Genomic DNA, 12,311 nt, shown 5'->3' with positions numbered 1-12,311 from the left:
AGGTGTTATCTTTATAGAACAATATACTGTATACATTCAGTGTTGTACGTGAACAAGTTCAAAAGAACGCGCTCATTGAACACGCTCATTTTTTCGTGAACGTTGAACTGAACGCAACACATTTTTTAATAAAGAACTTGAACGTGAATTAGTTCACATTATGTGTCATGAACGGCAGACATCACTGTAAATGAACGAGTGACATCTGTTTTCTCTTTTGAAACGCAACAAGAGAAAGTTCCTCCCTCCTGTATTCTCGTTGGTGCCGCTTAAATCATGTATTACCAGACAGAAATGGTTTTGACATTGTGTGCGCAATGCATTGCGGGCAACGTAGTGTCCGGCTGAGAATAGTTGAATAGTATACTGGCTTCCGCACAACGTTACCCGTGATGAATTGCAGCAGAGCGGGGTAGGCATAGCAACGCCGCGTAGCAGGCAACGACGAGAGCGCCGAGGGCTGGATTTCATTGCACTAAGTATAGAACTGGTCTACCTTGTCTGTACTGCTGCAAGTTTCATCACCTGGTAAGAAACCCACAATTGCAGTGTCATGAGCAAATGTCTAATGAGCAGCTTCAAAGAACGTATAGTGATTTCTAGCTCGTAGAGTGAAAAAAAGTATTTATTTAAATATCTCACGAAAAAAGTAAAATGAACTGAACTTTGAACTAGTTCAGAATTAACATTGTGAACTTTGAACGTGAACTGTTCACTTTGAGCATGTATGAACTGAACTTGAACTAGTTCAGAAAAGCTGTGAACTGGCACAACACTGTATACATTATTTGACAAGATTTTATTATATTGTATATCGCCATTTTTAGGCACATCTCCAAGTCATAATACCACCACAACACACACTGACATTCAGTAAATATCAGAATACTTGCACCGTCAGTGACCCATGAACTCCAACAAAGCGGGAGATCCTGGCACTAATCTCTGTCCTCACTGATGATGTTGTGAAACGGTCCAGTAACAGTAAGCACTGACACTGGAGCCTGTGCTGTGAGGCCAACAGCACTTATAATGACAGACGATAGTCCTCAACAACACGCTATAGGGGCAGGGTGTCCTCCTCGACCAAGACTACATGTTCCCCTTACATGTTTATTACATTACAGGGTGCAATTTCAGACAGGGCAGTGGCACAAGGGGTGGCAGTGTTATATATACTGTATATATAATGAAGAAAATAAATAAATGAAATAAAAATAAAAAATATATCTAAATAAAAAAAAATAATAAATAAAAACTAAATAAATAAATATACTCACTTTATAACTCAACCAAAAGACAACAGATTAATTAAAGGCGGTAGAAAATAGTTTTCAATTTATTTTTAAAACCAGCAACTGTTGGAACAGATCTGATCTCCATAGGGAGTTGGTTCCAGCAGTGGGCACCATAGTGGCTAAATGCCATTTCACCCTGTCTAGTTTTGACCCTGGGCACTACCAGCAGACCAGTGTCAGTAGATATAAGAGACCTAGTAGTAGGTTTATATTGTGTAAACATGTCTGCAATCTATTTTGGGCCCAGGCTGTTAAGAATTTCTCTCAATTCTTAACCTAACTGGAATCCAGTGCAAGGACCTGATGATTGGGGTGATGTGATCTCTTTTCTTTGTTCTGGCTAAGATTCTGGCTGCTGCGTTTTGTATTAGTTGGAGCTGTCTGATGGACTTTTGGGGGAGGCCAGTGCGGAGAGCATTGCGATAATCAACCCTGCAGGATATGCTTAGACACAAAATCTCTGATCTTGGCTATATTATTTCTAAGGTGCCAAAATGCTGATTTAGTTATTCTTTTGATGTGCTCATTGAAACTAAGATCTCCATCCATTGTTACACCAATGTTTTTGACACAGGTTCTGGTTTGAAGTGCTCTAGCTTCAAACCAGAACCAATAAAAACAATAAATGCAAGCAGATAAAATATATATTGCATTATATGAATATAATATCAATCCAAACGATTTGCTGATGGACCCTGTGAAATGCCAAAGTAACAGCTTCTGCTGTTGGTTTGGTTTGTGTTTTGGTTTAAAGGATGTGTTTTGGAGCCTTGCGTAGTCCTACCTGATATCTGACCTTGGCCCTGCGGAGAGAAGGAGTTGGGGCCGGCGTTGAGGGAAGGCCGTGGCCCTTGTGTCGGCACGCCGACCCTCATGGTGGCCTGCCGGACGCGCTCAAAGTCGCCGAGTCGGTCCGAGAAGAGGCCGGCTTTGGGCGAGTCGTCCAGCTTCTGCCTGTGCCCTGCCCGGGATGCAAACAAGTAAGTGGTGAGAAAGGTGGGCATGGGGAGGCAGTAGTGCAGTGTTGGCATTGGTGTCCCTCCAACAAGTGGGCTCAGTACGTGTTTTTCTCCGGTTGTTGGAATAATTGTCATGTGTTTTATTTAATGTATTTTATTTTAATGTATTTTATTTTATTTTATTTTATTTTATTTGTGTACGAAACCAATTAAACACAGCTAAAGTGATGACTTATTTCAGTCGTGGGCGTCATGTGAAGTCAGAGAGTGAACCTAAAGAATCAGTTGTTTGCTCTAAATAAACATTTCATAATTACACCAGTGTGCATGTGGGGATAATCTTTACTTTTAAGGACTCAGGGCCAGATGTACTAACGCTTTTGCGCCCACTTCAGGCGTATTTGTTTCGCAATGTGCATGTAAAATCATTGCGAGGTATGTACAAACAGGCCGCAATGATGTAAAAGCGCAAATTGCATGTCGCGGGAGCTGAAAGTGTCAGATTGCGTTTATCATGTCATGCATATGCATTCATGGGAGGATCCAGGGGAAAGTGGGAGTTTAGCGTAAAAAGATGGGAGGGGAAGAGTAAAGAGCGCCTAATTATGTATTCCGCGGTATGTACAAAGACTGCTCCTGAAAGCGCACGTCTATTCTGCGCCTAAATACTTCTGCCTTGTAAAAGCAGGTGTTAATCCAAATTGCAGTTTAATGTGTCAATAAGAGAACCTTTCAAAGACAACAGAATTGCTATTTAGAGCACCAGTTTTTGTGGTGAAAGTATTTGTTCTACCAAAAGCAACCTTAACTTTCGTTGGCCTTTCGAATGCATTACTTTCACTTTCACGTCATTCACTTAAACTTTCCTACTTGCTAGATTTGACCAATCTTCCATAGCCTACGTGCACAAGTAGTTTGAGTAGAACTACTGATCTTTATCTTTATCTTTATCATGTATCATTATTTCATGATCGCTAAACGTTTGATTCTTTTTAATGTTGTCATCAGTTAACTTCATTCAACGGCGCTTGTATGTAGGCGCTGCCATTCAGTTGTGGACGTTCGTAAATTGCGTTTATGGGTGGAGAAAGGCAGAGAAAGGCGCACTTTACACTAAGGATTGAACGATTGATAAATACGACGGAAACTTGGGTCTGACAGCGTTCGCAATCTGTGGTGTGTCCATGACGCTGATTACGCTACGTTCGCAAATGTACGTAGGCTACATCTGGCCCTCAGTGTCCTGTCAAATAAAGGCTACAAATAGCAAATGGTTTATACAATGACAAACAGAGGAGGATAATTGGCACCCGTTTCTATACAACCAGTGGCTGCCCTGATGGGAATAGTATAAAACAACATGGATGTGTATTTTCTGTGCCATTGAGTAAACAAACTGCATTTAAAATGTCCAAGAACAATGTATTTCCTGTACCTCCGTAAAGGATAAGAACCTAATGAAGAACTTTCATTAGTTCAATGTTTAATTTCACCACTGGTTGCGTCCCTCGGAAATTGAGAGTGAGCTGGGAGTGCAAGGGTCAGACCTAATCAGAGGGACAGTCGGTTTGGGATCTTATCCTAAGTGCCCTATTTTGATATTAAAAAGGTGAGTCTCACCTAAAAGGTAAGGAGTATGTATGTATCTATGCCTGGCGTGGTGGGGGTGGAGAGGGAGGGCCGAGAGAGGAACAAAACAACCACACAGCCGTCATCATAATGCCACCATGTCAGTGACAACCACAACCACAACAATACTGGCACTCCAAAGGCCACAAATGACTGCCTGTGGCTAACTGACAATGCCTGCCTCTGACCAGCAGACAGGACTGTCACTGCATGACTACCCAACCACCAGAGCCTTTCTTCTCTCACCCCCAGAAAAGTTCACATAGTGCACTTGGCAGAGGACAGCCCAACTTAGTGGGATATGCATGTGTGTGTGTGTCTGTGTGTGAGTGTGTGTGTGTGTGAGTGAGAGAGACTCTGGGTGTATTTAAAGATCATACAGCATGGCCTTCACACAGGGTTTCTTTTTATTCATCCTCTCTCGTGAGTATGAAAAAGGCACCCCTTCTACTGTAAACATGCCATGACCCTAGAGCATACCGTGCGCACACACACACACACACACACACACACACACACACACACACACACACACACACACTTACTCATAGATACAAAGTCTCATATAGAAGCACATTACACACACACTAACTTTCTCACTCTCTCTCTTGCTCTCTCTCTCTCTCTCTCTTACACACACAGACACACAGACACAGACACACACACACACACACACACACACGCGCGCGCACACCACGCACGCACGTGCACACACACACACACACACACACACACACACAGAGAGAGAGAGAGAGAGAAACTAGCAGGCGTACACACACACACACATACACGCACACACGCACACACACACACACACACACACACGCACAACACACTGGCCTTACAAATTGGCTATTTAAAGTCCCACAGGTGCACTAAGTCCTTTTCAGCGCCGACAGACAGAGAACAAGAGAGAAGAAGGGATAGACAGACAGAGAGAAAAGGAGGAGAGAGAGAGGGAGGAGATGGGGAAGGAGGGAAAGTGATAGAAGCATGAGGGAGCAAGAAAGAGAGAGTGAGGACAAGAGAGAGAAGAGAAGAGAGATAGTAGGTAGAGAGAGAGAGAGAGAGACAGAAGGGACTGGGAATGAATGAGAGAGAGAGATAGGGAAGGAGAGAGGGAAAGACAAGAAAGAACAAGAAATAAGAGAATCAGGAAGAGGGAGAGAGGGAGATAGAGAGAGCTCTGTCTGCCTGTCTGTCTGCCTGTCTGTCTGTCTGTCTGTCTACCTGTCTGGTTCCCTCACTCCGGCTCCCCTCAAAGGGCCATAAAGTCAATATCAAACAGCGCAGTGCAGGCACACAAACGCCCACTGAACCTGGCCGCCCGCCAGCTGGCCCAGAGCGCCGTCCAACACACCGTACGCTCCACTCTTCTCCGCTCCGCTCAGCTCGGCGGGCTACCTTCCAGAGTCCCCACAAACCTGAGTCTGCTTAAGAACAACAAAGACACACAACTGGCACGTCAGGAGGCCGTGGGGCAGGAAGAGGGCACCATGCGTGGGAACAGAGGTGGTTCGTTAACGCACATATACACACACTCACACACAGAGAGACACGCACACAAATACACACACACACCGAAAGCACAGAGAGAGAGAGAGAGAGAGAGAGAGAGAGAGGGAGAGAGAATAGAGAAAGCCCTGCTATAGCTCTGACTATACAGTAACTGTGCATGATGTTTACTGTTGCCCAATTACCAAGTTCCCAGTTTCCCTTTCCAGTCTACATCTGATACTACATAACTACTACAATAACGAGCACTTGCTCAATCAAACACTTCATAAACTGTATGAAATATAATTTGATATGATGTGTGATGTGTATATCATTATTTGTGTTATGCTCCAGTGGTGTTTCAACCCAGGACACCCGACCCACGTAGTACTCAATAATATTTAACAAAAACACTTCACTGTGCCAGCGATGCAGGTTAGGAAAAAAACACAAGTTTACACTAACAAAGAGCTTCTCTGTTACTTCGTAACTGTTTCCTGGATATATGAAAAGAGATGCAGTTTTTGCTGGGAGACTGTGGATCCAGATCAACAGTAAATTAGGGGAGCACAAATACCTCAGAGTAAATACTCCAGGGCTATTCTCTGGCCTCAGGGGCTGTAGACAAACACAGTCAGCGAGGAGAGGAAACTGTTCAACTGCATGTAGGTCATTTCGAGACAGCAACTTGATAACTCAACTCAACACTGAGACAGGACACCAATAAAAATTAGAGACCAATAAAGCCACAAAGAAACAATAGTGCAGTATGAAATACCAAAGGAGAGCTTAAACACAGTGTACCGTAATTTCCCAACTATTAGCCGCGGCTTATACATTGATTTTGCAAAATTTCTTCAGCTATGAGGTTAATACACAGGGGCAGTTAATATGGTATTAATATGGTTTTGTTTCTTTTAACTTGTATAAAACACTGTCCTGTGGCTTATAAACAATGCGGCTAATACACAGGAAATTACTGTATTCAGTAAGCCAATAATACACTTTTGAAGATACATTTTTTACCAGTGTTAGGTGATACTCCTGCCCAAGGTGGAAAAATACCCCTAATGAATCATGGAGCCTTTGGGTTAAACTAACACATGATGCTTCTTTTTTTCCTCAACTAGTCACACCCACAGACAACATCTGGTGCCAAAGACCCGATGCCTCAGCTGTTTTATTGGAATGTACCGTTCAGCACAGCGCACTATACCACGTGCGCCGGATGACTCGAGTCGAGGTATTTACATGGGTCAGAAAACTAGCTGATATCACAACTGGAGGGGAATGACCCCCCCCGTCCCCCGTCCCCCCTGTCCCCCGCCCCTAAAATCTCTCCACTCCCTAAAAAAATTCCCATCACTGTTGATGTCCCATCGTTGCTGAATTTTTTTTCCGATTAGCCTCCACTTCCCGCTCATGCTTCTTACAGGGCGGAAGCGCCTTGGACATTTGCACCAGATGTTAGGAAGGCCCAAAAAGGATCTGAATCAGTCATTACCAGTAGCAGTACCGGATAGGATAAGCAGATAGGAGCCCAATCATGACTAGGAAGAACTAAGTCATTACGGCTAAGTGAGAGATAGCATCTTAAGTCGTTACCACATAGACCTAAAGCAATCCTAGCCATGACTAGACGGCTGAGAAAGCAGGGTGTTGCTCTCTAATTAAACTGATGTAATTAATGTAATGACAGCTGCCTTGAGATAACATCTCGTGTCTGGAGTCTCTTTGCTGCCAGAGGTGATACGAAATCAGGCTTGATGGATTATTCACATACATGGCAAAAAACACTCTTCTTCTCACTTTTGACTTCTTTATTCCTTCTCATCCCTGTTTAGCAACAAGTGCTCTCACAGTATCAGGTTTTCTTTTGTTTACTTGTTAGCTCTCCATTTAAAGTGTCTTAAACACGCTTCAAGGATAAGGGTTCTGAGGAACTCACTTTGTTTATGATGCGTGATATGAGTCATAGAAAATCCTATGCATACAGACAAACACACATCTCTACACACCGACCTTATCCCCTTACACACACAATACACATAGCCCCCCCCCCCCACCCACACACACACATAAACACACACACACACACACACACACACACACACACACACACATTTTATAGAAATATTCATTACTCCATAACTGTCTACTTGTGCAATACAAATAGGAGCATTTGTCATGCCAATAAAGCTTTTTTTTGAAAATGAAACTGGCTCTCCTGCAGTGCAGGGAAGAGTTAAAAAGGTGATATTGAATGACAAACTGAGCGCGAGAAAAAGACATGGGTGACAGCCAGACGGCCTTCTTCATCAGAAGCCAGTGTAAGTGGAGAGAAGGAGCCGGAAAGTGGGGAAGGGAAAGAGATGGAGCGAGTGAGAGAAAGATACAGAGAGAGAGAGAGGGAGGGAGAGAGCGAGCGAGTGAGAGAGAGAGAGAGAGAGAGAGAGAGAGAGAGAGAGAGAGAGAGAGAGAGAAAGAGACAGAGACAGAGCAGCGGGAATGAGAGCCAGAGTACTGTGGAGGGCTGCCAGGCATCTGTGTGGTCTGTGCGTTTCAGTGTTTAGGAAGCTAGCCAGGCCGGGAAAGGGTACACACACTCTCTCTCTCTCTCTCCCTCTCTCTCTCTCTCTCTCACACACACACACACACACACTCTCTCTCTCTCTCTCATACACACACACACACACACACACACACACACACTCTCTCTCTCTTTCTCTCTCTCTCTCTCTCTCTCTCACACACACACACACACACACACACACACACACACTCTCTCTCTCTCACACACACACACACACACACACAGACATACACACACTCTCTCACTCTCTCTCTCTCTCTCTCTCTCACACACACACACTCTCTCTCACTTTCTCTCTCTCTCATATACACACCCTCACACACACCCTCACACACACACACACAATACAGGCCCTTTTCTGAGACCACAGACACACTTCTCCGTCACCTCCCTGATCGTGTCGAAGCCGTCTCACTGGCAGCGCGGTGTGTTTTTTTCCCGGGGCTGTCCCAGCATGGAAGTAAGGCCATGGATCAGGCTCGGGATCCAAATGCGCAAAGCCCGCCAGCCACCCCACACATAGCTGCTCATTCAGAACCAGAACCGGGACCTGAGCCTAATGCGGGCCAGATTTGGGCCAGATGGGGCTGCTCTTGGCTGCCTCCGTGCTCTGTGGCGGCGGCGACGGCTGCTGCTTTTTATTCCTGGCACCAGGAGGCCTTCCTTCACGGAACCCTGAGCGACCGAGCGGCTCCACTGATTGGCCCGTGGGTTATTCTGGAACGTTTCTGCATTTCTTTCTGCTTATTTATATATATACTACATATCATATTGAAAGGGCAAAGAGCATTTGTGTGAGTGTGTAGGAACCAAAGGCACCTCAGTTTTCGTAGGGTTTGGAAAAGCTGAATATTTAGCTTTTTTCATTTTTGATAAACGGGTCAGAATTAAAATTGAAATCGCTGTCTTTCCTAGCTCTCTTTTCTTTTTGGTTCCCCGAGAGCACTTATGCAACTGTGCTTTGTGATATGATAGAAACAGAATGGAAGAAATCATGGTGAGTGCCAGAGAAAAAAAAAAAAAAAACTGAAAAAACCCTGATTGGCATCCATTCCAAACTCTCTGCTGAAACTGACACAAAAGCGTATGTCAATTGTCTCCTCACATGCTACAGCACAGAAGCAAACAGCAAAACTATGCCTTTAAATCAACATCTATTAGCGCAGCAATCACCGCAATGACATGAATAGAAAAAACTGTTAAAGTTTACAACAACATCCACGAATTAAGTCTGCCCACCCCCCCCCCCTCCTTTCCTTCCCTTTCTCGCTGTTGATTTTCCACAGATCCGCTCTGAGTGCGGATTGTGCGCCTTGTGCAACGTGAGATTTGTCTGCGCCAATTGAACCATTGAGTGAGTGAATAAATAGTGAAGTGGCGGATGACAGTCCTGCATTGAACGCCTAATCACCCGCCGTCACTGCACAAGTGTGTTGGTTCAGCTGACCCCGCCCGGTCTATTAGCCCAAATGACTTTTAATGAGCGTTATTAGGGTCTGCGCCGCAAAAAAAAAAAAAAAAAGAGTGGCATGGGTAACTGGCCACACACACACACACACACACACACACACATACATACACACGGTCATGTCCACAGACACACAAACAGACACACCCACCCACCTACACACACACACACACACACACACACACACACACACACACACACACACACAAACACACACACACATATGGCCATGTCGACACACACACAAATACATACACACACACACACATGGCCGGCTATGTTCACACCTGTGCATACATGCACATACACACACAATAACATCACAATCACACAGACACACACACACACACACACACACAGAGGCATTCAGACATGCACACACATGCTCACACAGGCATACACATGCACGCTGCATGTATGCACACACACAGTGGCAAACCGCAGGGTTAGGCAAAGCTGTCATCTCATTAAGCACAATGCAAACCACAGGAGCTGACCTCATCGCTAATCACAGAAATGAAAGGACTTGCCGAGAGGAAAAAGGGAGAAAGAAACTCAAAACAAAACCATACAACGGCCTCTCCCTCTGGCTGTAACACATGCCACAACATAACCGTAACATACAGGAACATTCAGGAAACATTACCAATAAATAAATACATACATACATACATAAATAAATACATAAATAAATAAATAAATGAATGAAAACAGATGAATCTAATAGCACTTCTTATCAGCCAATCGGCTGAGAGGAGAGGGAGACCAGTGTGTGGACCAGGCCATGTATAAAAACTGTCACCACTTTCGGGCCACTTGCCTGCAGATGTTTCACTTACTCCCAGCACCCGAATTTCAACACCTCCTTTGTCACCGCCCCCCCCCCGCCCCCCCCCCCCCCCCACACACTCCTCCCACACTTCTCTTCTTCATTATTTAGAAATAGCGAACATGTTTGGTGGACGCGCGTGGGGCCACTTGTGTCCTCTCCGATTCATATGGCAACCATCAGGAGCTATTAAATACACAAACATTAATAACACACTTCCTGCGGCGCTGGTCGCTCCACTTGCCGGCCAGCACCCAGAGAGAGAGAGAGAGAGAGAGAGAGAGAGAGAGAGAGAGAGAGAGAGAGACCGACTGAGTCTGTGCCCCAGACCGACTGAGAGAAATTGCCAGAAATCCAGTATTCAAAGAACAAACCATAGCGTGTGTCACACACACACACACACACACACACACACACACACACACACACACACACACATTCATAAACAGGACAATTCAGGAAACCGACCCTATTACTGTGTTAGCTGTGACCCTGTCAATGTGTTAGTTGTGCTATTAGTGCATGCTTAGCTTAGCTGGAGGTACAGATAGGAAAATGATGGTTGGTGTTTTTCACACCCATAGTGTTTAACTTGACAATATTCCCCCACCCTGGGTTGTATATGTCGGAGGGCCTCCTCCTTAATTAGCGTCATTAACACCAAATGGCAGTTTAATGACCAGGATTTGTTAATGAAGTGTGGCCAGATAATATCGGCACATTCCAGCAAGCTCTCTCCTAAGCCGGACATGTGACATTATTTAAAGGGGTTCCTGTGTTTTGCTAGCTCAATGTCCTCTTAAATGTGCGATTTTGAAAGTATGACTGTGTGCGTGTGTGTGTGTGTGTGTGTGTGTGTGTGTGTGTGTGTGTGTGTGTGTGTGTGTGTGTGTGTGTGTGTGTGTGTGCATGTTGTGAAAATGTGAAAATGATCATCATTAACACTAGTCCTGCAGGTACCGACAGACATATTCTCACGTCCAGAGTTTTTTTTTTCTTTTTCTGTTCTCTCTCATTGCCACAAAGCGAATGCTACTCTACTCCAAGTTCCCTTCACACATACTCAAGCTGTGTCCCGCGAAAGAGGTAATGTCTGCTGATGGTTCTACACGTCTCCGTATATCTGCAAGTGCATTGATGAATGATGGCAATAACCCTGAAAATGTCCAATCAGGAAATGGAGGAGACTGGCTGCCTAACCAAGCAAAGCTACAGCTCCCGAACTCTAATATCACACAAAGCGCACAGTAAAACACAAGTGGCTGCTTCTGGTTATGTCAGGCTTAGAGACTGGCATAGCTCTTGTGAACATGAACAGTCTGCCCAGTACAAAACAATATGGCGCCAACAGCATAAAAAAAATCCCCCCAAAACTCCTGTTTGCTATTACTATGACTGAGCTGCATGGAAGGTATCTGTCTGTTAGTCATTCCCAACCCACGCTTCAACTTGGGGCGGAAACACAGGAAGTCAAGCTCAGATCAAAGACGGTGGAGCCGTCACTGCTAGGGGGCATTTGAATACAATAAACCAAAGGGCCCATTGTGTCAAAGTGTCTCCGTATCACAGCCATATGTGTGTGTGAGTGTGTTCATTGAAAGGCAACTTTAGAGAGAGAGAGAGTGAGAGAGAGAGAGAGAGAGTGAGAGGGAAAGAGAGAGACAGAAAATAAGCTTGTTAGTGATGTGATAGGGTTGATTTCTGTGCCAAAAACGGGAATATATTTTTATGAATAAAAGTCAAACAGCTGCTTGCCAGACCAGTTGGCACTGACGGATATGGTGAGGGAGAAGGCTTCCCCCCACCCTCTTGTCCTCCGAGTGTTTTATACGAGCCATTAAAAGAGGCTGATGCTAGCACAATGCTACCCATTTGGAGCCTCTGAAGAAACTGCTCCAGTATGGGACCTCTAGTTAAGTTAATCTAGAACAACAGGGCCGCGTCTGCTGTCAAAGCCATCCAGATGTTCGATAGATGAGCACAGACTGCTACTTTATGTCGGAGGGTTCGCAAAATATTTTCCAGGAGCCATTCTTAC

The 12,311-nt window shown here is 44.8% G+C and overlaps 1 protein-coding gene across 1 annotated transcript in view; it reads right to left on the bottom strand.

Moving 5' to 3' along the window:
* The window catches only part of LOC121712017 (runt-related transcription factor 2-like), a 43,177-nt gene that overhangs the window by 7,348 nt on the left and 23,518 nt on the right, over positions 1-12,311 (bottom strand). Inside the window, exon 5 of the mRNA XM_042095924.1 lies at positions 2,083-2,259. Within this exon, the coding sequence (XP_041951858.1) occupies positions 2,083-2,259 (177 nt within the window). The remainder of the gene's footprint in view (positions 1-2,082; positions 2,260-12,311) is intronic.

The sequence above is a fragment of the Alosa sapidissima genome, chromosome 6 (assembly GCF_018492685.1).
Source record: "Alosa sapidissima isolate fAloSap1 chromosome 6, fAloSap1.pri, whole genome shotgun sequence".
Lineage (NCBI taxonomy): Eukaryota > Metazoa > Chordata > Actinopteri > Clupeiformes > Clupeidae > Alosa > Alosa sapidissima.
Note: the sequence above shows the minus strand (reverse complement) of the source record. Positions and strands in the feature narration are given on the sequence as shown.